The sequence below is a fragment of the Neovison vison genome, chromosome 6, assembly GCF_020171115.1.
Source record: "Neovison vison isolate M4711 chromosome 6, ASM_NN_V1, whole genome shotgun sequence".
In the NCBI taxonomy this organism is placed as follows: Eukaryota; Metazoa; Chordata; class Mammalia; order Carnivora; family Mustelidae; genus Neogale; species Neogale vison.
In genome coordinates this window covers 205,436,077-205,463,129 of record NC_058096.1, presented here as the reverse complement: position 1 = coordinate 205,463,129, position 27,053 = coordinate 205,436,077, and the positions used below count along the sequence as shown (strand labels likewise).

Genomic DNA, 27,053 nt, shown 5'->3' with positions numbered 1-27,053 from the left:
ACAAGATGAGCAATTGGCTCATCTTGACTGGTGGCTGCGTCCCCACCTGTGTCCCCTCAGGAGATGGTCAAGCCAAAGCCTTTCTTCCTGCACGTAGGCCGCCGCCTGTGCCCTTGGGCTCCTAGGCTGAGGCATGCGTGGTCCATGGTGGGGCAGGAGAGCCTTGGCAGCTTGTTCTGACTTGCTTTGGGTCAGGCCTCCACTGGAGCAACCCACGGTGATAGGGAAGACTGCTTTGGCTGTCATAGGCCATATTTCCCTAACACGCAGAAAGAAGCAACTCTAATGAAGACAAGTGACCTCCTCAGATGATGACCATGTGGCCCTCCGGGCCCCATACTACCACGCTTTAAGCCCTAGATCCAATAGCTCACTGGAGGACAGCTGGCCTGGCTAGCTGGGGGGGGAGGCGGCACCCAGGGGTCACCCAGGGGAGCCAGAGGAGCTCCCATCTGGAGATTGCCAGGCACATAGCACTGCCACCTGATGCTGGGCACCCTGGGTCACCCTGATGCTGAGGGACTGCGAGTCCCCTTATCCCAGAGGGACTTCCTGGCCCACATGTCCTCATGCAGCAGGACGTGCACAGAGGAAAGGAGAAAACTGCCTCTGCCCAGGAGTGTGACATTCCTACAGCTCCTTTCAGCAGCCCCTGGGCCAGGCCAGGGGGAGGGCTGGTTGTGCCTGAGCATGTCTCAGTCACAGGCTGACTCCGGGTGAGCGCCTGGCTTCTGATCCGAGCCGCTCACCAGCTGCTTGGGGGTCCCCTTCCTGGACTCTGGAGCTTCTCCTTCTTGATAGCCCATGTCGCCCCCTGCCCCAGGTTATTTTTCCAGGGGAAATTTCAGAGGGAAAAGGGATCTAGTTCTACTGCTTTCTTCTTTGTGTGCTCTGGATTCCCTGTCTAGAAAGAAAGTAAAAGGTTTTACAGCTCCGAGATGTTGAGGAAAATTGTCGTGCGTGTCCTGTGCCACTGCCCCCTCCTTGGCCAGAACCACCCTTGCCCCCGAAGCATCTGCTGGTTCCATGAGCCTGACAGGGGAGGTGCTGGGGGTTCTGGTCCTAGCTTCTCCCCACCCCAAGGCCACTGCTTCCTTGCCTTTTGCTCCAAACAACAGTCAGGGTAGACCAGCTTCTCTGACTCCTTTCTCCTCATGGCTCTGCTTGGTTTTCTTTTCTTTTTCTTTTTTTTGTTTTGTTTTGTTTTTTGTTTAGTAGGCTCCTTGCCCAGCGTGGAGCCCAATGCAGGGCTTGAACTCATGACCTTGAGATTGTGACCTGAGCTGAGACCAAGAGTCAGACATACCACCACCTGAGCTGTGCAGGCGCCCCATGGCCCTGCTTGTTAATGCTGCTCTCCAGGGGACTCCTGGGGAAGGGATGGGTGGGCAGCCACGATGCCTGCCTCCCATGGTTCCCACCAACATTGTTGCTTTTCTTCACTATAACCAGGCCACGGGCCGTCTTTGATCTCCCCTCAGCAAATGGCCACTTGACATTCAGAGAAGTTGTGTGCCTCCCTATGACCTACATTGTGTGTTTTTGGTTAGAGGCTCCTGATTTCTCAGCAGGTGTCCTGGACACATCGAGCCTTGGGAGTGAGGTGGCAGGCCAGCAGGTAGGGGTGGGTCTGCCCTGGCTATGTCTCCCACACCTGGCTCACCGGGGCTGGCCTGCCAGGCTTGGGATGACTGTGCTGTCTCTGGGCTGAGTGTGAGGCAGAGGGACCGGTGTCTGCATGTAGGCCCAGAGCTTGAGGGAGGGATGGACCAGGCCATGAAGCCCCACGGCCAGCTCCCCACTGGCCTATTAGACTGGCTCTGGCTCCACACGAGACCAGAGCCGACTCTCCGGGCTGTCATGTTGGGAATTTTCCTCAACATCTCGGAGCTGTAAAACCTTTTACCTTCTTTCTAGACAGGAAGTCCAGACCACACAACGAAGGAAGCAGTCGAACTAGATCCCTTTTCCCTCTGAAATTTCCTTTGGGGAAAAAAAAAATAACCATAGTGCTATTTAGTGAGTCATTTCATAATTAAGAGTTGTTGATTCCAAATTTTTTACCTATTTATCTTTCTGAAGGATAATAGTACCCTCTGGCTTAATTTTTAATTGGCTTTCAGTTAAAAATAGAGTTTGTGAAGAAATTAGTGGAATTGGAAATGTTATAGTAACACCACCGGTTTCTGATCTTACTATAATTGCCAAAATACCAGCCATGCCCTTGAGAAGTCGGGCCTCCCTGGGCAAAGGGCCTGGCGCCTGTGATAAGCAGGGCTGGCCTGGGCTCACGTGAGGCAGGGCTGAGGCGAGGGTGTCAGGCGAGAGGCCAGTAGCTGCCTCCGGGGACCGTGATCTCAGGAGGCCTATCTCCTCCCCATGGCATGGAGGTTTCTGGGAGAACCAGTGGAGACACCATACTTCATATACTTAGGCATGGCTGAGCACACAGTCAGGAAACTGGAACCAGAGTGTCCTGATAGACAGTCTATGTGCAGGGAAGGAGTCCCCGTCCGCCCCCAACCCTCTGGGTGTGAATCAACCCTGTGGCCAGTGCAAGACCCTGGTCTCATGAGGGAGGCCCCATAGGAGTGGACACGAGGAGAGCGCAGCCCCGCCAGGAAGGCGCCCCCTAGGGATGTCAGGGAGGGTTCCTCTTCTTGGAGGAGAGGCCCAGAGAGGAGAAGCTTAAGCGTGTCCGGACACAGGGAGGGGCGGGGTAGCAGCATCAGGAGAACAGTAGCACTGGGGATGGTCATGCCCGTAGTCCGGAGGCTGAGTCTTGGGCTCTTTACGTCTGGGCACCCCTTCTCTGGGTTTCTTGCCTGCTGCCTGTTGTCTGGCAGTGAGACTGGAGATGGGGATACGCTGGGCCCCGCAGCCGTTTGGGGGGGGGTGTCACTGTAATCAGACTGACACAGGCCAGCTCCACATACCCAGATTGTGTCCTGTGGGGTCATTCAGACCATGGCAGCAGGTGCAAGGAGGGTGCCCAACGTCCATTGCCACCTCACCAGGCAACACTGGCCCTTGAGTCACAGTAGCCTTTTGTCCTGGAAGACAGCAGGCTCGTCGGCCTGTGGGGTATGCCATGAACTCTCAGACAACTTGCTTCCCCTTCCTCACCCTGACCCCACTTCCCACCATGAAGTGGTGATTACCCTGGGGGCTACCTTACTGCCCCCAGAAAGGAACTGGGCAGAGGGAGACAAGGGGTTAGTGGCCATCAAGCCTCCCACTGTTCATTCCCAGGACCCGGGTCATCCCCTGCCCACTTGCCAAGGGGGACAGGCAAAGGAGAAGCAGGCAGCAGCTCCCTGAAGGCTGGAGCTGGGTGGCCCTGGGACAGAAGAGTATAGAAGGTGTGCAAGTGAATGAATGAATGAGGAGGGGATAGACCCTAAAGGGGAGAGTGAATGAACAAATGGAATGAATGGGTAGGGCGGAGCTGGGCGGGTATGCTGTAGGGGGCAGAGATGAGAGCGCAGTGAGAAAAGAAATCAGGGCCTCTATTCCAAGGCACAGAGCCTCCCCATGGCCTACCTCTTACCCCATCCCCATTCCCCAGAAGACTCAGGTCTGGGGCCAGGGCTCCTCAGGCCCCTCCAGTCCCCAGCGCTCTGCACCCAGAGAGCTGCCACAGGGCCTCCAGCAGTCAGGTCGGGTGTTTATTTTTAGCCCTTACCTCCCATGCCTCCCCCTGCGTGCCTTCCCTCCCTTCCCGGCTGACTGCTACAGCAGAGCCAGGAGCAACAGGGCCAACTGGGCAGCCCCTCCTGCAGGCTGGCGGCCTCCGTGAATAGCATGGGAAAGAACAAAACCCTGGGGAGCGTGTGACCACAAAGGCCGCGCTCTGCTGAGGGCTGTGCCTCTGGGCTTAGGTGAGCAGGCTGTGCTCTGAGCCCCTGGCGTGAGGTCTGTCTCCTCCGTTCAGACCATCCTTCCAAGGTGCCCTTGCCTCACTGGGGACTGTTGCATCTGGGGCGGGGTCTGCAGGCCAGTAGGGGGCAGAGGTTGCAAAGCCACCAGGGTGAGCCAGGGCAGATGACCCAATCTCGAGAGGCCTAGCCTGGAATGGCCTTGTGCAGGAGCCCAGAGTGGAATCAGGACAGTGTTGCCATAGGCCGCACCCATTCCCACCCCCCCACCCCCACCACCCCCCCACCCCCCGTCTGGCCCAGATCCTAACCCCACCTTGCTGATCCTGGGGCTTTTCTCATTTCCAGAATTCGCTTGGCCTCTGCCTATACCCCTCTTACCTCGCCAGGGTCTCTCTGTCCTCTCACAGTCTTCTGATCCAAGGGGATTTCCACTGTGTCCCCAGCGGACGTCAGAGGCACATGGGCAGAATTTCAGGCTCAGGCTCTGTGCTCTTCTGTGCCCCGTCTCTCTCAGGGCCTGGGCTCAGCCTGTGTAGGATTCTCCCCAGACACCCCTAGGGGTGACCAAACCAAGTGATTCCAACACCCATTGCTTCCTAGGGGTTTGTGTCAGGGTACAGAGAGGATCAGATAAGGTACCCAGGGGTCAGTAGTGGGGTGAAGGCCGGCCCTGCAGAGAACAGGGTGAGTACACGTAGGACTTGTGAAGCGTCACCTTCCATCGCTGGGTCTTTCTGCTCAGGACCCATGCAGGGGATGGGGCCTCAGGGCAGAGTTGCAGCTCCAATCCAGGGAACGATCTCAAGGCCCAGAGCAACAAGGCTGTGGAACAGGCCTATCCCTCAACACACACCAGGGGCCTCCCACCTGCGTGGCCTGGCCTCTGCTGGGGCCCAGGCCAGAGATACGATATGTAGCCCTGTGGGCAGGAAACTAGGGAAGAATGATTGACGTGGCCTCTGCCACAGTGGCCTGAGGATGCCAGGCTGAGGGCAGGCACTCGGGGGGGCACCATGCTTCCAAGGATCTGCCAGCTGGGCTAGGATCTGACATGGGCTCGGGGCAGTGTGTGAGGTCAGGGTACTGAGGCTGCTTGCCCTCTTTGGGCTGGTGAGGGTCAAGGGCCACCTCCCTGCCCTGTCTCCTGGCTCTGTGGTCCCGTGGTTCTGTGTCTTGTGGTTCTCCTTAATGGCCCAGCCTAGTGGCCATGCTGCTGGTGGGAGCCTAATTGTCTGGCCACGTGGGATGAGCACCAGCAGGAAGGTCAGAGCCTCCACGTCTCTGCTCCCTCCTCTAGGGCGAGAGCAGGCACAGGCATGTGGTTACTCTCTCTCCTACCTCACCCCTCTCTGGGCCATGACAGGGCCTCCGGTCTTGGCAAGAAGGAGTCCTGACTCTGGAGGAAGTTTCTGGGAGACATGCCCCTATCAGCCTCTGACCGGCTACAGAAATCACCCCCTTAGGGCCTGGGATGCTCAGACCTCACCCCTGTGCAGACAGCTGGAGCTGGGGGAATCAGACTGCATTTCTGGCATTCTAGGAACTTTACCACTCATATCTGTGTCACGCTTGGATGACTGGTTTGGGGCTGTGAACTCCAGAAATGCTTCCTGCCAGCAACCTGTGTCTGTCTTTGTCATGGCTGCTTTTCCAGCCCCCAGCCCTGAGCCTGACAGAGGGGATGACCCTGAGGGTGGTGGACGGATGGCTGAGGGTTTGGTTCCCACCCAGCCCTGGAGGAAGCAGGGCCCCTGGCCTGAGTGTGGGCATACACAGTCCCCACCGGAAGACTAACCCTGAGCCCTGCGGGCAGGAGGAGGCTTCCACTTGAGGGTCTTTGCTGACCTTGGACAGGGAGACTTGGGCTGGGGGCGTGTGGACAGAGGGACTTACTCAGCCCATTCCCCAGCAGGGCTTCTTCCAGACAATCTCCCCTGGCCCCAGGAGTCTGCAGCCCTTACTTGGGAAGGGTATGGGGGAGGATGGGATCTGGGGCCACTCCTGGTTTCAGGGTCTCTGGACTGTTGGACTCTGCACCAGCTCCCCCTCTTCCCCAGACTCACATGCCGCCTATAGCCTTCCCTCCCCGGCTGGTCTCCTTTTCTGGCCAGGTGAGAAAGCTCTCTAGGGGGTGAGGAAGGGACCCCTCTTCTTGGTTTATCATTTGAACTCTGAAGGATGGTGAGGTCTGTCATGTGGGGTCTTTTTCTCCTTGTGCCTTCGGGGTCATGCTTTAGAAGATGTTCTCTAGCTTTCGGTTACAGAAATAGTCATGGAAACATTCTTTGAGTACTTAAGGGTCTTTGTGATTTTCATCAACCCCTTCCCTTTCCATGTCCTTACAGAAAACCGAGTGGCTCTGTCTGAACTGCCAAACTAAGCGGTTGCTGGAGGGCAGCCTGGGGGAGCCGACCCCCCTGCCGCTGCCCGCCTCCCAACAGCCCCCTGCAGGGGCCCCTCTCCGGGCGACGGGAGCAGCCCCTCCGAAGCAGAAAGGGCCACAAGGACCAGGCCAGCCATCAGGCCCCCCGCCTGCCAAGGCCAGTCCCCTGTCCACCAAGGCCAGCCCCCAGGCCAAGCCCGCCAGGGCTTCTGAACCCGGCAAGACCCTGAGCAGTGCCCAGGAAAAGAAGACAGGAATCCCAGCTAAAGCCGAGCCTGGGCCGAAACCCCCTCCGGAGACTACCGTGCCCCCTGGGACTCCCAAAGGAAAGACGGTGCCCCGGAGGACTGAACCTGCCACCCCCGTCGTCAAGGCCGTTCCAGAAGCCCCCAAGGCTGGGGAGTCAGAGGTCAGTCCCACTCACTTCCTGGGGACCCTGGCTCTCAGGTGGTCTAGTCTAGGGAAGGGCTTGGTTCTCTGGGATGTAGGCCTGGTGCAGGCCCCTTGGGGCCATGGAGGAGGTAAGGGAGGCCTGGATGAGACCCTGTTGGGCCTGGAGCCTGTGAGTTCTAGGCTAGTCCTGTGTCTGACACATAGTTGAATGCTCTGGTGAGTTTTGCTACCATTCAACCTCATAAAGTTGCTCTTTGAGAACCTACGACTGCTTGGGGTTCCCAAGGCCAGACACATGGAGGATGGTGGGCCATGGTGCCCAGGGAGCTGGAGGGCCCCTTCCTCGGGTGGACAGAGAGGGCCGGGCTTCCCCAGCGAACTATCTGCTGCAGTGAGTCAAAGAGTCTGCTTCTCACCCTGCTGCAGGAGCTGGCGGGCAAGCCGTACTCTCAGGACCTGTCTCGGAGCCCACAGAGCCTCAGCGACACAGGCTACTCCTCGGATGGCATCTCCAGCTCCCAGAGCGAGATCACAGGCGTCGTACAGCAGGAGGTGGAGCAGCTGGACAGCGCAGGGGTGACAGGGCCTCGCCCGCCCAGCCCCTCCGAGCTCCACAAGGTGGGCAGCAGCATGCGGCCCTCACTGGAGGCCCAGGGCCCAGCACCCCGGGCCGAGCCGAGCAAGCCGCCCAGGAGCAGTGGTGGCGAGCAGAAGCGGAGGCCCCACTCCTTGTCCATCATGCCGGAGGCCTATGACTCGGATGAAGAGCTGGAGGAAATCCTGGAGGAGGAGGAAGACTCCCTGGAGTGGGGGCCCCAGAGGGAGCAGCCGGACACAGCCGAGTCCTCCGACGACTTTGGCAGCCAGCTGAGACACGACTACGTGGAGGACAGCAGTGAGGGTGGCTTGTCCCCTCTCCCACCCCAGCCCCCAGCCCGGGCAGCAGAGCTGACTGACGAGGAGTTCATGCGACGGCAGATCCTGGAGATGAGCGCGGAGGAAGACAACCTGGAGGAGGAAGACGCCCCCCCCTCTGGGCGTGGCCTGGCCAAACACAGCGCCCAGAAGGGCGGCCCTAGGCCGCGGCCCGAGCCCAGCCAAGACCAGGGGGCTCCGCCGAAGAGGCGGCTGCCGCACAACGCCACGACGGGCTACGAGGAGCTGCTCTCTGAGGAAGGCCCAGCGGAGGCCGGGGATGGCACTGCGGCCCTGCAGGGCGGGCTCCGCCGCTTCAAGACCATCGAGCTCAACAGCACGGGCAGCTACGCCCACGAGCTGGACCTGGGCCAGGGCCCCGACCCCGGCTTGGAGCGGGAGCCCGAGCTGGAGATGGAAAGCCTGACGGGCTCGCCGGAGGACCGCTCCCGCGGGGAGCACTCCTCCACGCTGCCGGCCTCCACGCCCAGCTACACTTCGGGCACCTCTCCCACCTCCCTGTCCTCGCTGGAGGAGGACAGCGACAGCAGCCCCAGCCGCCGGCAGCGGCTAGAGGAAGCCAAGCAGCAGCGCAAGGCCCGGCATCGCTCCCACGGGCCCCTGCTGCCCACCATCGAGGACTCCTCGGAGGAGGAGGAGCTGCGGGAGGAGGAGGAGCTCCTGCGGGAGCAGGAGAAGATGCGGGAGGTGGAGCAGCAGCGCATCCGCAGCACGGCCCGAAAGACCCGGCGGGACAAGGAGGAGCTGCGGGCCCAGCGGCGGCGGGAGCGCTCCAAGACTCCCCCGAGCAACCTGTCCCCCATCGAGGACGCCTCCCCGACGGAGGAGCTGAGGCAGGCGGCGGAGATGGAGGAGCTCCATCGCTCCTCCTGCTCCGAGTACTCCCCCTCCCCCTCCCTCGACTCAGAGGCCGAAGCCCTGGACGGCGGCCCCACCCGGCTCTACAAGTCGGGCAGCGAGTACAACCTGCCCACCTTCATGTCCCTCTACTCGCCAACGGAGGCGCCCGCAGGAAGCTCGGCCCCTCCCAGCTCCGGCCGGCCCCTCAAGAGCGCAGAAGAAGCCTACGAAGAGATGATGCGCAAGGCGGAGCTGCTCCAGCGGCAACAGGGGCAGGTGGCGGGAGGCCCCTCCCAGCCTGGCGGCCCGCGGAGCCAGGGCACCTTTGAGTACCAGGACACCCCTGACCAAGACTATGGCCGCACGGCACAGCCTGCCTCGGAGGGCCCCGCGGCCAGCCTGGGGGCAGCCGTGTACGAGGAGATCCTGCAGACATCGCAGAGCATTGCCCGCATGCGGCAGGCCTCCTCCCGGGACCTGGCCTTTGCAGAGGACAAGAAGAAGGAGAAGCAGTTTCTGAATGCGGACAGCGCATACATGGACCCGATGAAGCAAAATGGTGGGCCGCTCACGCCTGGCACCAGCCCCACCCAGCTCGCGGCCCCTGTGTCCTTCTCCGGCTCCACCTCCTCAGACAGTGGTGGTGGCCGAGTCATTCCTGATGTCCGCGTGACTCAGCATTTTGCAAAGGAGCCTCAGGACCCCCTTAAGCTTCACAGCTCCCCTGTGTCCCCCAGCTCTGCCTCTAAGGAGGTAGGCGTGTCCTTCTCCCAGGGCCCTGGCGCCCCAGCCACCTCGGCCATGGCTCCTTGTCCAGCCGGCCTGCCACGAGGTTATATGACTCCCACCTCCCCAGCAGGCTCTGAGCGCAGTCCTTCACCATCTTCCGTAGGCCACAGCTATGGACAGAGCCCAGCCACTGCCAACTACGGGTCCCAAACTGAGGAGCTACCCCAGGCCCTCAGCGGCCCCACCGTCAGTGGACGGGCTGTCAGAGACAAGTCCCTGAGCGTGAGTGATGGGGAGGGCGGCCCCCACAAGGCCTCCCGGGGGTATTCCTACTTCACCGGCTCCAGCCCACCTCTCTCTCCATCTTCTCCCTCAGAGAGTCCCACATTCTCCCCTGGCAAGCTGGGGCCAAGGGCCACAGCCGAGTTCTCTACACAGACGCCAAGCCCAACCCCCGCCTCAGACATGCCTCGGACCCCTGGGGCCCCAAGTCCGGCACCCATGGTGGCTCAGGGCACACAAACGCCACACCGACCCAGCACCCCTCGCCTGGTCTGGCAGCAGTCCTCTCAGGAGGCCCCCTTTATGGTCATCACTCTGGCATCAGATGCCTCCAGCCAGACCAGGATGGTGCATGCCAGTGCCTCCACCTCCCCAGTCTGTTCACCCACCGACACCCAGCCCACCGTCCACAGCTACAGCCAGACGACACCTCCAAGTGCGTCCCAGCAGCCCCCAGAGCCACCTGGGCCACCCGGCTTCCCACGGGCACCCAGTGCTGGTACGGAGGGGCCCTTGGCAGTATATGGCTGGGGTGCCCTCCCTGCTGAGAACATCTCCTTGTGCCGGATCTCCTCTGTCCCCGGGACGTCTAGGGTGGAGCCAGGCCCCCGGCCTCCGGGCAGTGCTGTGGTAGACCTCCGCACAGCTGTCAAGCCCACGCCCATCATCCTTACTGACCAGGGCATGGACCTGACCTCTCTTGCCGTGGAAGCAAGGAAGTATGGGCTTGCCTTGGATCCAATCCCAGGACGGCAATCAACTGCCGTGCAGCCTTTGGTCATCAACCTCAATGCCCAGGAGCAGACCCATGCCTTCCTCAGCACCTCCACCACCGTGAGCATCACCATGGCCTCATCTGTGCTCATGGCTCAGCAAAAGCAGCCTGTGGTCTATGGAGACCCCTTTCAGAGCCGACTTGACTTTGGCCAGGGTGCGGGCAGCCCCGTATGTCTGGCCCAGGTCAAGCAGGTAGAACAGGCCGTCCAGACGGCCCCATACCGAGGCGGGCCCCGTGGAAGACCTAGGGAGGCCAAGTTTGCCAGGTATAACCTGCCCAACCAGGTAGCACCTCTGGCCAGAAGGGACGTTTTAATCACTCAGATGGGCACTGCCCAGAGTGTTGGCCTCAAGTCAGGTCCCATGCCAGAGCCTGGCACTGACCCCCACCGGGCTGCCCCTGCAGAGCTGCGGTCACACGCTCTGCCCGGTGCCAGGAAGCCGCACACAGTAGTGGTGCAGATGGGAGAGGGCGCGGCAGGCACTGTGACCACACTGCTCCCCGAGGAGCCTGCAGGTGCCCTGGACCTGACTGGGATGAGGCCTGAGAGCCAGATGGCGTGCTGTGACATGGTCTACAAGTTCCCCTTTGGCAGTAGCTGCACAGGCACCTTCCACCCCACCCCCAGTGCCCCTGAGAAGAGTGTGGCTGACATCACTCCACCTGGCCAGAGCGGCGGCCCCTTCTACAGTCCCCGGGACCCAGAGCCTCCCGAGCCCCCCACCTACCGGGCACAGGGGGTAGCGGGGCCCGGGCCCCATGAGGAGCAGAGGCCCTACCCACAGGGCCTCCACGGCAGGCTCTACTCCTCCATGTCTGACACCAATCTGGCTGAGGCGGGCCTCAACTACCATGCACACAGAATGGGGCAGCTCTTCCCAGGCCCCGGACGAGACTCCGCTGTGGACCTCAGCTCGCTGAAGCATTCCTACAGCCTGGGCTTTGTGGATGGACGCTATCTGGGGCAGGGCTTGCAGTACGGCTCGTACACAGACCTGCGCCATCCCACAGATGTTCTGACTCACCCACTTCCTATGCGCCGCTACAGTTCGGTGTCGAACATCTACTCAGACCACAGGTATGGCCCGCGGGCAGATGCCGCTGGCTTCCAGGAGGCTAGCCTGGCTCAGTACAGTGCCACCACTGCCCGCGAGATCAGCCGCATGTGTGCGGCCCTCAACTCCATGGACCAGTATGGAGGGCGTCATGGCGGTGGTGGTGGCAGTGGCCCTGACCTCATGCAGTATCAGCCCCAGCCCGGGCCTGGGCTCAGCGCCCCACAGGGTCTGGCTCCCCTCAGACCCGGCCTCCTTGGGAACCCCACCTTCCCGGAGGGCCACCCAAGTCCTGGGAGCCTGGCCCAGTATCGGCCTGCGGTAGGCCAGGGAACGGCAGTCAGACAGCTGCTGCCGTCCACAGCCACCGTGCGTGCCGCCGACGGCATGATCTACTCAACTATCAACACTCCGATTGCTGCAACACTGCCCATAACCACCCAGCCCGCCTCAGTCCTGCGGCCCATGGTGCGCCGTGGCATGTACAGGCCTTACGTGTCTGGCGGAGTCACCGCCGTGCCGCTCACCAGCCTGACACGCATGCCTGTGATCGCCCCCCGGATACCTCTTGGGCCCACCGGGGTGTACCGATATCCCGCACCAAGCAGATTCCCTGCTGCTTCCAGTGTTCCACCTGCTGAGGGGCCTGTCTACCTGGGGAAACCCGCGGCTGCCAAGGCCCCAGGGGCTGGGGCCACAGCCAGGCCAGAGCTGCCTGCAGGGGTGGCTCGGGAAGAGCCCCTTTCCAAGGCCACCCCGGCCGCTGCCAAGGAGGCCCTCGCAGCCCCAGCCCCAGCTCCGGCTCCGCTGGCCACCCAGAAGCCAACCGGAGATGCCGCTCTGGGGGGCGGCATTGGGGCCCCCAGCCGGCCCGGGCTGGAGAAGGAGGACGCCGCGCAGGAGGAGCGGCAGCGGAAGCAGCAGGAGCAGCTGCTCCAGCTGGAGCGCGAGCGCGTGGAGTTGGAGAAGCTGCGGCAGCTGCGGCTGCAGGAGGAGCTGGAGCGGGAGCGCGTGGAGCTGCAGCGGCACCGCGAGGAAGAGCAGCTGCTGGTGCAGCGGGAGCTGCAGGAGCTGCAGACCATCAAGCACCACGTGCTGCAGCAGCAACAGGAGGAGCGGCAGGCTCAGTTTGCGCTGCAGCGGGAGCAGCTGGCACAGCAGCGCCTGCAGCTGGAGCAGATCCAGCAGCTGCAGCAGCAGCTGCAGCAGCAGCTAGAGGAGCAGAAGCAGCGGCAGAAGGCCCCCTTCCCCGTCGCCTGCGAGGCACCGGGTCGGGGGCCTCCCCCCGCGGCCCCGGAGCTGGCTCAGAATGGCCAGTACTGGCCGCCTCTGAGCCACACAGCCTTCATCGCCGTGGCAGGGCCAGAGGGGCCCGGGCTGCATCGGGGCCTCCCCAGCTCCGCCTCGGACATGTCGCTGCAGACTGAGGAGCCGTGGGAGGCGGGCCGCGGTGGCATCAAGAAGCGGCACTCTATGCCTCGCCTGCGGGATGCCTGCGAGCAGGAGTCAGGCCCTGAGCCCTGCACGGTCAGGAGGATTGCGGACAGCAGTGTGCAGACGGACGACGAGGAGGGGGAGGGCCGCTACCTCTTGACCCGGCGGCGCCGGGCGCGGCGGAGCGCCGACTGCAGCGTGCAGACGGATGATGAGGACAGCGCTGAGTGGGAGCAGCCCGTGCGCCGCCGCCGGTCCCGACTTTCCCGCCACTCGGACTCGGGCTCCGACAGCAAGCATGATGCTGCTGCCTCGCCATCCCCTGCGGCTGCCACCGCCAGGGCTATGAGCAGCGTGGGCATCCAGACCATCAGTGACTGTTCCGTGCAGACGGAGCCCGACCAGCTGCCCAGGGTCTCTCCGGCCATCCACATCACGGCCGCGACCGACCCCAAGGTGGAGATCGTACGGTACATCTCGGCGCCGGAGAAGACTGGGCGCGGGGAGAGCCTGGCCTGCCAGACAGAGCCCGAGGGGCAGGCCCAGGGTGTGGCTGGGCCCCAGCTTGTAGGGCCGACTGCCATCAGCCCCTACCTGCCCGGCATCCAGATCGTCGCCCCAGGGCCCCTGGGCAGATTTGAAAAAAAGAAGCCGGATCCCCTGGAGATTGGCTACCAGGCCCAGCTGCCCCCGGAGTCCTTGTCACAGCTCGTGAGCCGCCAGCCTCCCAAGTCCCCCCAGGTCCTCTACTCACCGGTCTCACCCCTGTCCCCCCACCGGCTCCTGGACACCTCCTTTGCTTCCAGTGAGAGGCTGAACAAGGCTCACGTGAGTCCCCAGAAGCACTTCACGGCTGACAGTGCTCTCCGCCAGCAGACGCTGCCTCGCCCCATGAAGACCCTGCAGCGGTCCTTGTCCGACCCTAAGCCCCTCAGCCCCACCGCCGAGGAGTCTGCCAAAGAGAGGTTCTCCCTCTACCAGCACCAGGGGGGACTGGGTAGCCAGGTATGGGCACAGGGGCTGGTCCAGGGTGGGACAGGGGTCTCTGTCTAGCCTGAGGGCCCCACAAGGAAGGGTATCTCCTGGGTGGGGGGAGGGCGGTGGAGTCCCCTCCAGCTCCAGAGGCCCAGAGGAAGGAGTTGAGGATGAGGACTGGACCTTCCTCAGTGCACACCTCGTGGAGTGGGTAGCCTGGCAAAGACAGCTAGGTGGGCGAATACACACTCATGCCCTGCCCCCATAGCCACCCATCCAGACACCACTGGAAACCTCAGCCTTCCCTCAGCCCTGCCTCCTCACCGCCGTACCGGTCCAGCCCCTAGCACCTCCCTTCCCAGACCGGGCCCCTCCCATTCCTAACCTCCACTGTGGATGTGGCCTTAGAAAATCAGCAACACTGACCCAGCCGGGCTGCTCCCTACTACCCAGCCCTGTCCTGGCTGCCACGGCCCCACAGGAAGCCCAAGCCCCGGGCCTGGCCTTCAATGTCTATCCCAACAGGCTGCAGCGTGCTCTTGGTCTTCTCTTGTCCCCTGCCCCTGTATGGCCCTCAGTAAATCTGCTTACACTCCTGTCTACTCCTCTAGGCAGGGATCCCTGCAGCATGAACCTACCGCTGCCTATGGCTTTAGTTGCCAAAGAGTGCCCTGTGACTGGGCGAAGTGCCCTGTTGCCGACTGCCATGCAGGGGGAGATGGGAGGTGCAAGGGCCTAATGCCAAGGATTTGGGGTGCCAGGCTGAGGAACATGGGTTTTTTTTGTAGGCCTTGGAGCCTCTGCAGCTTTCAGGCAGGTGAGAGAGGGCAAGATGGGTATTTTTTTTTTAAATAAGATTTTATCTATTTATTTGAGAAAAGAGTGAGGGGGGTAGGTGCAGAGGGAGAGGGCGAAGCAGATGCCTCACTGAGCAGGGAGCCCTCTGTGGGGCTCCATCCCAGGATCCCGAGATCAAGACCCGAGTCAAAGGCAGATGCTTAACCGACGGAATGAACCACTCAGGTGCCCCAAGATGGGTATTTCAGAAAGCTTCCCGGGCAGAATGTGGGCAGATGGGCTGAAAGACCGCACGATGGCCCTGGGGGAAAAGGGTGGAACTGGAGGCATCAGTGAGGAATGTCTACCTGTTTCCTGGGTGTGATGCAGAGGAGAGGGTGGGGCCTCGAGGTGGTATCCTGGAAGGGATGAGCTTAGGTAGTAGAGAGCCCTGGGGTCTGAAGGCCAGAGAGCATGGTGATGGAATCAGGAGTCAGGGTGCCTCACCCTTGTGGTGCCTCACCATGATGGGCATTCATGTTGTGCAACCAAAATAACAAAACGTGAATAATAGAGTGAAGAGTTCAAAAAGTAAAATTTATAGGGGCGCCTGGGAGGCTGAGTCAGTTAATCGTCCCAACTGTTGATCTCAGCTCAGGTCTTGATCTCAGGGTTGTGAGTTCAAGCCCCACAGTGGGTTCCATGTCCAAAGTGAAATTTATTTCTTTATTCATTTTTCAGGATTTTATTTATTTATTTGGCAGAGAGAGAGAGCACAAGCAGAGGAAACAGCAGGCAGAGGGAGAGGGAGAAGCAGGCTCCCCGGTGAGCAGGGAGCCCAACATGGAGCTTGATCCCAGGACCTTGGGATCATGACTTGAGCCAAAGGCAGACACTTAACTAACTGAGCTACCCAGGCTCCCCATGAAATTTATTGTTAGAGGCCTACCCATTGTTCTAAGTTCTGGGACACACTATCATTTCCTTTATGATGACATGTGAGAGTGGGTCGGAGATTTTTATGTAGTTTCTTGGCAGTGAAAAGCAAGAAGCCCAATGTCAGGCCCTGGTGTATTTTGGGGACTTGGGTGGTTCATGAAAACACAAAGGCCTGGGGCACTCTGGGAAGGCTCAGAGCTAGAGACAAAGGCCCCAGTGTAATCGAGCGACGTGGACCTTCAGACAATGTGGAACTTCAGGGCAGGCAAGGAGAGCTGGAGGGTGGGGGGACAGCAGCATTAGGGAGCCTGGACCAGGAAGCCACGCAGCCAGAGTTAGAGCCGGAGAGGCCCTAAAGGGGAGCTGGTAGCCCCAGAGAGTGGGGGGCTCATGGGGATGTGGAAGGAACTGGGGACCAGGCAGAGAGCATAGTGCAGAGGGTTTGGCAGGTGGTGGCACAGGGCAGCTAGTTGGATGGGTCATTTAGAAGAGAAGTATGGCAGGAGGCAGGAAAAGACCCAGAGCCTACAGTAACTGACATACAGTCAGCATGTGCCCCTTCCCATGATCCTCTAGGGAGCCTGCTGGGCACCCAGGAGCCACTCCATTTTTGTCCATGGCCCTCCACTTGCCCTTGGTCCCCACCAGCTGCTATACCTAACCCCAGAGTCAGACTGTACCCTCCTCACCCCAGGACACTCCGTGGGAGACAGAGTGGCCAGCCCACAGGACACGAGGGCAGGGATTCTCAGAGCCCCTGAGTGCTAGAGGTTCTCGGAGGCAGGCCAGTCCTAGAGACCAGCACAGAGGGGCACCTGGTCCCCCCTTCCCCTGCTGCTGCCCAAAGTGCTGGGAGGGAGAAGGGCTGTGAAAGGATCGCTGGACAGCGGTGATCTCCACCAGTGCGGGAACAGGGCCGGCCTCAAGGCTGCCTGGTGAATCAGAGCACCCACTGTATGGGGACAAGCCTCTGCCCCCACCCAAGCCAGGGCTCTTCCACCTTTTGCCCCACCAAGTCACCCACACCTTGGGTCTCAGTGCTGCCCGCCCTTCCCTCTGTCTCAGGTGTCGGCGCTGCCACCCAACGGCCTGGTCCGCAAGGTGAAGCGGACACTGCCCAGCCCCCCTCCAGAGGAGGCTCACCTGCCCTTGGCTGGCCAGGCCCCCCCACAGCTGTATGCAGCCAGCCTGCTGCAGCACGGGCTGGCGGGGCCCACCGCTGTCCCTGCCACCAAGGCCAGCCTGCTCCGGGAGCTGGACCGGGACCTGCGGCTGGTGGAGCATGAGTCCACCAAGCTGCGCAAGAAGCAAGCAGAGCTGGATGAGGAGGAGAAGGAGATCGACGCCAAGCTCAAGTACCTGGAGCTGGGCATCACGCAGCGGAAAGAGTCTCTGGCCAAAGACCGGGGTGGCCGTGACTACCCACCCTTGCGTGGGCTCGGCGAGCATCGTGACTACTTGTCGGACAGCGAGCTCAACCAGCTGCGGCTCCAGGGCTGTGCCACTCCCGCCGGCCAGTATGCAGACTTCCCTGTCACTGCCGCTGCTCCTGCCACCCCCTCTGGCCCCACTGCCTTCCAACAGCCCCGGTTCCCACCGGCCCCGCAGTATCCTGCAGGCAGTGGTGGGCCAACTCAGAATGGATTCCCGGCCCACCAAGCACCCACCTACGCTGGCAGCACATACCCAGCACCTTCTTTTCCTCCCGGCACCAGCTACCCAGCTGAGCCTGGCCTGCCGGGCCAACAGCCTTTCCGTCCCACAGGCCATTACACAGCCCAAACACCCATGCCAACCACACAGAGTGCTCTTTTCTCAGTCCCCGCCGACAGCCGTGCCCCCCACCAGAAGCCACGCCAGACATCACTAGCTGACTTGGAACAGAAGGTGCCCACTAACTATGAGGTGATCGCCAGCCCTGTCGTGGCCATGTCTTCAGCCCCGTCTGAAACCAGCTACAGCAGCCCAGCAGTCAGCAGCAGCTATGAGCAAGGCAAAGCTGCTGAGCTGCCCCGGGCCGGTGACCGTAGCAGCGTGAGCCTGAGCTCAGCCTCCACCTACCCCGCTGACTCCCATTACACCAGCCTGGAGCAGAATGTCCCTCGAAACTACGTGATGATTGACGACATCAGTGAGCTGACCAAGGACAGCACCTCCACTGCCCCTGAGAGCCAGCGACTGGAGCCCCTGGGGCCGAGCAGCGGCGGGCGTCCTGGGAAAGAGCCCGCAGAACCGGGCCTCCTGGAGGGGCCTGTCCTGCCCTGCTGCTACACCAGAGGAGAGGAAGAATCCGAGGAGGACTCTTATGACCCCCGTGGGAAGAGCAGCCACCACCGGAGTATGGAAACCAATGGCCGACCAACCAGCACCCACTATTACGGTGACAGCGACTACAGACATGGGACTCGAGCGGAGAAGTATGGTCCAGGCCCCATGGGGCCCAAGCATCCGTCCAAGAGCCTGGCACCAGCGGCCATCTCCTCAAAGCGCAGCAAGCACCGGAAGCAGGGCATGGAGCAAAAGATCTCCAAGTTTTCCCCTATCGAAGAGGCCAAGGATGTGGAGTCAGATCTGGCCTCCTACCCCTCCCCCGCTGTCAGCAGCAGCCTGGCCTCTCGGGGCAGGAAGTTCCAGGACGAAATCACCTACGGGCTCAAGAAGAACGTGTATGAGCAGCAGAGGTACTACGGGGTGTCCAGCCGGGACCCAGTGGAGGAGGACGACCGCATGTATGGAGGGAGCAGCCGGTCCCGGGGGGCCTCTGCATACAGTGGGGAGAAGTTGTCCAGCCATGACTTCGGTGGCCGGGGCAAGGGATATGAGCGGGAACGAGAAGCAGTGGAACGACTCCAAAAAGCGGGCCCCAAGCCCTCGTCCCTGAGCATGGCCCACGGCCGGGCCCGGCCTCCCATGCGGAGCCAGACCTCTGAAGAGGAGAGCCCCGTCAGCCCCCTGGGGCGGCCCCGCCCTGCCGGCGGCACGCTTCCTCCTGGGGACAGCTGCCCACAGTTCTGCTCCAGCCACTCCATGCCTGACGTCCAGGAGCACGTCAAGGACGGGCCTCGGGCCCACACGTATAAGCGTGAGGAGGGCTACATCCTGGACGACTCGCACTGCGTAGTTTCCGACAGCGAAGGTAATGGCAGCCAGGGGTGATTTCCGCAGCCGCTCAGCACCCTGGGGGGCCTGCCCACCCATGGGGCCCTGGGCCCTGAGATGTCCCAGAGGGGCCTGACTTGGCGCCTCCTCCAGTGGGGGCCCTGCTGCAGGCGGCTCCTCCTGCGCCCTGGCCCTGGTTGTGGGGGGGCGGGCTGGGGGCCTAGTGGTAATGCTTGTGGCTGTGGCGCCCACTCTGGTTTCCTTGCATGGCTTCAGCTGGGCCTCCCCCTGCGGCCAGCCCGGGGGTTGATGGTGTTCTGTTTTTGGTCTCTGAAGCGTATCACCTGGGCCAGGAGGAGACAGACTGGTTTGATAAGCCCCGGGATGCCCGCTCTGACCGGTTCAGGCACCACGGGGGCCATGCAGTCTCCTCCTCCCAGAAGCGAGGCCCTGCCAGGCACAGCTACCACGACTACGATGAGCCCCCAGAGGAGGGCCTGTGGCCACATGATGAGGGTGGCCCGAGCCGCCACGCCTCAGCCAAGGAACACCGGCACCACGGTGACCACGGGCGGCACTCAGGCCGCCACGCTGGCGAGGAGCCGGGCCGGCGTGCTGCCAAACCACACACTCGGGACCTGGGTCGCCACGAGGCCCGGCCTCACCCTCAGCCCGGCCCCGGCCCGGCCATGCAGAAGAAGGGTCAGCCTGGGTACCCCAGCTCCGCTGAATACTCACAGCCATCCCGTGCTCCGTCAGCATACCATCATGCCTCTGACAGCAAGAAGGGCTCCCGACAGGCCCACTCGGGGCCCACCGCACCGCAGCCAAAGCCAGAACCCCAGCCACAGCCACAAGGTCGGCAGGCAGCTCCCGGGCCGCAGCCGTCACAGCCGCCCCCATCGAGGCAGACCCCCTCGGCCACCGTCTCGCGCCAGCCACAGACGCAGCAGCAGCCACAGCAACAGCAAGGTCTTGGGGTGCAGCCCCCCCAGCAAGCCCCGGCGCAGGCTCGGCTGCAGCAGCAGGGCCAGCCAGCTGCCCGGGGCCCGGCCCCTGCCACTAGCCAGCCAGCGGGGAAGGCTCAGCCAGGCCCCACCACAGCCACGGGCCCCCAGCCAGCAGGACCGGTAAGTAGGGCTCCCGCATGCGGATCCGACCCAGGCCGGAAGCTGCGGCTGCTGCTCGGACGGGCCCTCGATTCCCAGCTGGGCGTGGGCAGGGTCATCGGACAGTATCTCAGCAGTGGGTTCTGTGTTGCAGCCACGGGCAGAGCAGGTGAATGGCGCTAAAGGGACAGCCAAGGCACCCCAACAGGGGAGGCCTCCTCAGGCCCAACCACCACCAGGACCTGGACCTGCAGGTGAGCCTATGTTGTGGTGCCCTCGGCCACGGCCCAGAATTCCTGGCCTGCCCTGTCTCCTTACACCCACCGGCGCCCTGAGCTCCCCTGCACCACACACCCGCTCTGCTCCCTGAGAAGGTGACCAGGGTTCCATAGACCTTCCCGACGGAAAGTGAGCCCGGGGTTAGAGTGAGCTAGTGGCTGGGCACCTGGGTGGCTCAGTGAGCTGGGCGTCCGACTCTCCGTTTCATCTCAAGTCATGATCTTGTGGCTTGAGGGTGATGGGACCGAGCCCCGGGTCGGGCTCACACTCAGTGGGGAATCTGCTTGAAGAGTCTTTCCTTCTGGCCCCTCCCCCTGTGTGTGTTCTCCCTCTCTCTCCTTCTCTCTCTCTCTAAGAGAAATAAATACATCTTAAGAAACAAAACAAAAGGATGAGCTAGTGGCGTGACCAGCACTGAGCCGTGCAGGCCCAGGCAGCTCTGGGAAGGGAATCTGGAAGGGACTAATAAGTGCAGGGCCAGGACCACGGCTTCTTACCATCTCTTTCCTTCCTCTCTCGCCTCCCTTCTGTCTTCCCATCCTCCTCTTCTTCTTCCTCACTTGCCTCAACTTCCCTTTTTCTGCTTCCTCCCATGCCTTTAAGTTCTTATTCTTGCCTCTCTCTCTTCACTCTCTTCTCCTCACTCTCCCACCTCATGGTTGCCATGTTCAGATTCCCTCAGGGCTGTTCTCTCACTCAGAGTCTGAAGGGCCAACCCTGCCTCCTGATGGTGGTTTCTTTCCCCCAGGCATGAAGGCCGGAGCCAGGCCTGGAGGGACCCCAGGGGCTCCTGCTGGCCAGCCAGGCGCCGAGGGTGAGAGTGTGCTCTCCAAAATCCTCCCTGGTGGGGCAGCAGAGCAGGCCGGCAAGCTGACAGAAGGTAGGCACTGCCCGTAGCCGGCTCCGTCATGGACAGCAGCTCCAGGGCCCTCCTGTGGCCAGGGTTGGGTCTGGGCAATGATTCCAGGCTCAGCGAGTCAGCCATAGGCCAGCCTCAAGGTCTACCTGCTGCTGCCCAGTGGCTCTCTGGTGGTGGGGGGTGTGGGATGTCCCTGCCCCTTGGGCTGGACTGGGCTTCACGGTGCCAAGTGGCCCCAACTGGGAGGGACTCTAGTCCGATTTCCTGACGCCTCTCTCCTTTTTCTATGTCACAGCTGTCTCTGCTTTTGGCAAAAAGTTCTCCTCATTCTGGTGACCATGCCCTGCAGGGTAAGTATCTGTTGCCTAGACCGAGCCTCCCTTCATGTGGGGGTCCTGAGGGAGCCTCTAGGAGGAGTCTGATCTCCAGCAGTGGGTGATGTGGCCAGAGGTGCAGTATCCTCTCCTGGATGAGGGAGGAGGAGGAGAAGAAGGGACCCAGTGCACAGAGGCCCTAACACAGGGGCCAACTCAGTAGAGGGCCCAGCAAAGGAAGCCGGGGCCAACATCCCCTTGTCCTTTTCCAACACCCCCTACCACTGCCACCCCAGGGCTCTCACAGCCTTGAGTTGGCTTCAGTTTGTAGGTAGGGCCCCCTGGGACGCAGCTCTTCCCCAACCCTCCTCTGGAAATACTCCACAGGCTCTTGAAGAGGTGAAGGGAGATGATATCATTGCTGTGGAAAAATCTCTGGAGTCATAGGCCTGGGCACAGCTCTGGACTCTGCGTATAACAGTGAGTGTCAGGTCCAGGGTACGTGGACCAGAGGAAGGGGTGAAGGTCCAAGGCGTGGCTGACTGGACCCATGTAGCTCCTGCAAGTGTGAACTGGGAGGAGGTTGCTGGGCTTCCTTCACCTGGGATGGGTCTGGCAGCTATCTGAGAGGCAGAGACCCCTGAGCTGGCTAGGATGACTCAGGGAGTAACCTTGGGGAAGGACCCAACCATGAGCCAACCCTGCCTCTCAACCTGGGGGCTGTGCGCTGGGCACTGATTCCAAAGCCCCTTCCCTGAGGCCGATGCTGGGGACTTTGCTCCAGACAGTCAGGTGGGGCTAGAGTCCCCAACCCTGCAGAGCTCCGCAGCCATGGGCATGAACTTCAAACACTGTTGGCTTCATAGGCTGAACCCCTGACCTGCAAGATGGGAGAGCAGAATGACAAGTGAGGCAGACGGGAACAGAACAGAGAGGAGAGCAAGTCCCTGGAGGGCGGTCTCGGCCCCCAACCAGGTCAGCCCAGGGAGAGAATGCAGGGGCCTCTACATGGGAGCCCTGGCTCTGTCTGGGCTGCAGTGACCGGCATGGAGTGAGAAGCCTCCTCCTGGAGCCCTCCCTGGCCTCAATCCTGTCTCTGTGTCAGAGAGAGAGGCGGTGCGCCCTCTAGGATGGCAGGGAGGGCAGCCTGGCTGGCGGCCCTGCTCTGTGCCCAGTCAGGGACCACCTCCTACCTCTCCATAACCCTAGGGCCCTCTCCCCTTCCCTTCCTTTGCCACTTCTCAGCTTCAGAGCGCGGGGTTTTGGATGCTTCTCAGGGGGAGCCCGCATGTGTGTGGCAGGGCCAGAAGGTCAGCCAGCAAGTCACCAGGGAGCCCAGGCCAGCGCTGCTTGAAGGAAGGAGCTGGGTGTAGTTTCCAAAGGGCTACCTGTCTCTGGGGGAACAGTGGGGGTGCTGAAAGGCCCAGTCTTCCATCCATGTATCCATTTGTTCCACAAATATTTGTCAGGCCGTAGGTAGGCAGGTACCAGGCCCTGTTCCAGGTGCTAGGGATACAGCAGGGAACAAAACCAAGTCCCTGCCCTCCAAAGCTGACAGTCCATGTGAGCGGGACAGAGAATAAATAAGCTAAAAGCATAAAAAGATGAAAAAGGTGATTTCTGAAGGTGAGAAGTGTTGGGAAGCCAGGGAGGCAGGTTATGGGTCACATCGGCTTCTCTGAAGAAAGTGGGTGGCGCGAGGTAAGGCTTGAGGCAGGATGATGTTGGGATGGGAAAGTTAGGCCTCAGGACCCGACAAAAGGCCAGCACGGCCAGAGCCACAGCAGAGGGAAATGGGGGTCAGGGGTGAAGTCCAAGGGGGTGGGAGCCAGCTCAGGTGGGTGTTGTAGGCAAAAGTGAAGGGCCACCGTGCGACTCCCACAGCGTTCCTCCTGCCTTCAGCCCACGACGGCGGGCTCCCTGCCGCTCTCCCGCCTAGACGGATGTTTCCTCAGAGTTGCCCCGGAAGAGATGTGAAATCACAAATTATGCTGAAGGGAAGGAGGGGCAGCCCATGGGCCGAGTCCGTGGCAGAACCCACCCTGGGCTTAGGACTAGGGTGCCATCACAGAGGAGCGAGAGGAACCCTGGGCAGTTTTGTTCTGCGGCCTGTTACGCAAGCTGGGTGGGCCCTTAGGCCACTAACTTTGTCATTAAAGGGGTCTCCCTCGGGTTCTGGCATCTGGCCAACCACTGGGCTAAGCAGTCAGGGCTTGTGTGAGTGCCCGTCTCCTGGTGTCTTCTATGGCCGTTTCAGAAGCGGGCTGGGGGAGGCTGGCCCTTTTCAACAAAACCCCATCTTCCTTCCTCTGAAGCAACTTGTGTTATATTCAAGAAATGTCCCTTCCTGGCCAACCGGATTCTTCTTGCTTCCTGTCCTTCCCTATGTGACCTCAAAATTGCTCAGGCACCCATCTCCCCAAGGCTCGGTGGGTGGGGACCCCGTGCGGGAGAAAGAGTCAGGCCAGCCGTGCCTGGCAGGCCACCAACCCAGATGAAGGTAGGGATGGGAAGCAGCCTTCCACACTTCTTGACGACATCCTTCTCTCTCTCCTTCTTTCCCTCCCCCTCCCTCCTTCTCTCCTCCAAGCATCCGCAATCTGGCAAACCCTTCGCCCAAAGACTCACAGCAGGTGGGACGTGGCAGGCAGGCCTCAGTTGAGGACGAGATGTTTTCTAACAGCAGCTGCCTGGGTGAAGCATTTGCTGGACATGTTGGGACCACTGGCCCGGGGGACCTGTGATTGTCTTTCCAGAGACCCTGCTCTCCTCAGGGCACCACCTTCGAGGCCTAGCCTTCACTGGGAGGGAGGAGCCCTCTCCGGACACCCTACCACGGCGGCCCGGCCAGCCAGGCTTCCTATGCGTTATACACAGAGTTTGGGTGCAGGCTGCCTGTTTTTGACGGACGCTGCCCTCCCTCCACGATGCCAGAAGTTTTTCCACAGCCTTGGAGAGGGGCTTTGACCGAGGGCTGGGGGCCCCGGGCTCCGTTTCCTTCACATTCCAGCTGGCCCGGATCCCTCTGTGGCCACAGGGCCCTGCTTCCCTCACCCTGCCCTCTGGGTGACATTGGAGCAGACCTCCATGTGGCTAGTGTGGGGTTGGGAGAACTTTACAAACATTAGGACCTAACACTGTCTCATCGCTGAAATAAGAGGCCATAGCACCGAAAAGCAGCGTGGGCACTGGCTGAGGCTTCTCCCAGCCCATGGGTGGCAGCATGATAGCACGCCTGCCACCATCTCAAAGCCATCCCCCCCGCCCCCCCCACCCCGTCCACCGACCCCACCCCAGCCATCGTGACATCCCAGCAGCACCACCATTGTCTCGACCAGCCAGCTCCTTGTTTGTATACCTGGGGATTTCTTTTGATTTCAAGAACAGCCTTAATCATTTCAGTTTAATTTACATGTATACCTCATAAGCATTTTTCTTTTTTTCCTCCTTCTCCCCTTTCTCTCTTTTTCTTTGCGCACCTCCTTGCCTCTCCCCTCCACCACCTATGACTGATGGTTTGGTTTCCTCTCTGCTCTGCCCCTGCTCAGCACAGGGAGAATGTTGACTCAGAAGCAATAGGGGGCAGCAGGCTACCAAGAGCACAACCCCAGGGCGAGGTCTAGGGAGGCCCCTCAGCCCGCCTCTGTTTACTGTGCAATCCAGTCCTTCTTAAGCCATCACCAGTGGGCGTGCTCAGAGCAGAGGGGCCAGGCCTGCCAGCCGAGGGCCGTGCCCAGAGCCCTGTGCTGGGGAGCATGGCACCATCCACCCACCTGGCGGACTGGGTGGCATTCCTCCCCAAGGCCCTTACCCTGGGGACCTCCCTTCCTCTTGGGCACCCCCACCAGTCTCATCTCTAACGTTCTATGCAATGAAATATAAACCCTCAAAGACAACTGTTAATATTTAATAAATTCCATGTTATGTATAAGGAGTCAATTGCAAACATGCAATTGAGAAACCGGATAGATATGCTCATATCAACCCCCACCCCGCCCCCTGCTCCCACCGTGTGTGTGAAATTCTCAGTCTGTGGCATGTTTGACCTGTGGCAAGACTCGCTGCTGCCAGGTGAGTCACCGTCGCCTGTCGGGCAGTGGAGCATGCACAGCTCGCAGCCTTTTTGCACGATTTCATCCATTTTAAATGCTCGACCCTCTTGCTTGGGAGTTCTTTTTGCCTCAGAACCTCTCCTCCTGGAGTGCTTCTAGCTGACTTCTGCACAAGCTAGTGAGGACCTGCTGGAATTGTTGGCCAGGCCGTGGGGCAAGCAGTGTGGGGCCTCACACATCCCACGGGCTTTTCGAACCAGGATGGCAGGTGAAAAGAAGCCTCTGGAGTAGACACGCTGGTGGGTCCACACAGGAGTTCGTGGGTGAACAGTCCAAAGGTTTGCTGTAGGATTTCCATCCGTGAGTTGCTCCCCCTCTTGTCCCATCCCTGAGCCAGGGGCGTCTGGCCACCCCTTTCAGTGGGACATGGCTCAGGCACAGAGCTGGGCTGTGTCTCTGGCCAGAGACACAGAGGCCAAGGGCAGGGTCTGGATACGTCCTAGGGTCCCCGGCTGCTGAATGCACATGCTCCATGCCTCTCCTTTGTAGCTGGGCGGCTCCAAGGTCTGTGAGCCAAGAGGTAGGGGGGTGGTGGTCAACAGGTGCTCAAGAAGAACTAGACCTCTAGCACTTGCGGCGAGAACAGCTGACAACGCCATCTTGGACCAGAGCAGGTGTTCCCATAGACAGTAGCTTCAAGCTGAGTTTCTTGGGAAGCTTCTCAATAGCAAAACTCATAGAAGGTTCTGTTGTGACCTTTTTTCCATCTGTCCCCAGGACCTAAACTCCCTGCCCACCCTTGTCCCTGAAACCCAGGTATTCCCCCCGCACCCAAACTTCTCTCTGACTGAGCTGGCCGTGCAGCAGGCAGTGACTACCCGACCCCGCGAGGCCTGGCCTTATTCCAGTTTGCTCTGGTTTGCACCATGCATTTCTCAGGGGTCCACATTTCTCATGCTTTCCAATAAGGTCTACACAGCCCTTCAGAGGGGGATCCTGGCCCACCTCTGGCAGCTGTGGATGGGACAAGAGGCTGTCGACCTGTTTTGGGCCTGTGACTTCCTGGATTCGGGCCCATTCCCCGGGACACCTGCCTCATCCCAGAGATCAGGCCTGGGCTGTAAGAACCCTTCTGAGCAAGGGCTAAGGAAGGCCACTATCCATCACCTCTGACTACCCAGGGCCAGGTCTGTGTGGGGATGGGCCTGGTGGCTGGATACAAGGGGGACCAAGGCAGTAATCCTTCCCATAAAAGGCCAGGGGATGGGACCAGGAACAGCGAGCAGGCAGGGAGAAGGCAGCAGTGTCCACCTCCCTCAGGCCCAGTCTCAGGCTCTAAAACGTTGACTTTTTCTCGAATTTCCTTTCTGACCAAGCCCTCTGATTTTGAACTTTCTGACATCTGCCACTCCCTACTCCCCAAGCTACCCACAGGACACATCTGTAGCCATCACCTCATGTGAAGGTGGCTGGAGTAGGCCTCTCTGTGTCACAGGTGTCCTGACCTTTGTGCAGCTGCTGCCTCTGTGTCACAGGTGTCCTGACCTTTGTGCACGGCAGCCAGAGCCTGAGGGACCAGCACTGGGTGTCTTGGGTGGTGGAGAGCATCAGGCACATCTCCAAGTGGGCAAAGAGCATCTGGGATGCAGTCTAGGCCTTCTCCACACCTGCCTACCCAGCGTCATGAGCAAGGGTTTCTGCTCACTCTAGGGCCCAATACACTCACTTCACAGCGACACCCCCCCCCCACACCCACTCACTAAGTCCTTGGGAAGAATGCAGTCTCAGGGCCCATGATGAGAGGGCAGTGGTGGCAGTAACTGCAGCCTGTCTTCTGGAGCCTTTGGGGCGTTTTCCAGGCAGTTACTTTGCCATGGGAGCATGGCCCTGGCCTCTTGGCCCTTCCCCCACCCTCCTGCCACCCTCCCCCATTCTGTAA

The 27,053-nt window shown here is 60.9% G+C and overlaps 1 protein-coding gene across 2 annotated transcripts in view; it reads left to right on the top strand.

The window, feature by feature from the left end:
• BSN (bassoon presynaptic cytomatrix protein) overlaps positions 1-24,180 on the top strand; it is a 91,539-nt gene extending 67,359 nt beyond the window's left edge. The window contains exons 4-11 of one of the 2 annotated variants that reach the window (XM_044253562.1): positions 6,227-6,673; positions 7,084-13,716; positions 16,468-18,538; positions 18,838-19,631; positions 19,765-19,864; positions 20,638-20,769; positions 21,044-21,098; positions 23,653-24,180. In XM_044253562.1, the coding sequence (XP_044109497.1) occupies positions 6,227-6,673; positions 7,084-13,716; positions 16,468-18,538; positions 18,838-19,631; positions 19,765-19,864; positions 20,638-20,769; positions 21,044-21,084 (10,218 nt within the window). In that variant the 3' untranslated portion in view covers positions 21,085-21,098; positions 23,653-24,180. Of the gene's footprint in view, positions 1-6,226; positions 6,674-7,083; positions 13,717-16,467; positions 18,539-18,837; positions 19,632-19,764; positions 19,865-20,637; positions 20,770-21,043; positions 21,099-21,449; positions 21,606-23,652 lie in introns of those variants that run through there. The other variant, XM_044253563.1, reaches the window with a different exon arrangement.
• Positions 24,181-27,053: the final 2,873 nt, after the last annotated feature.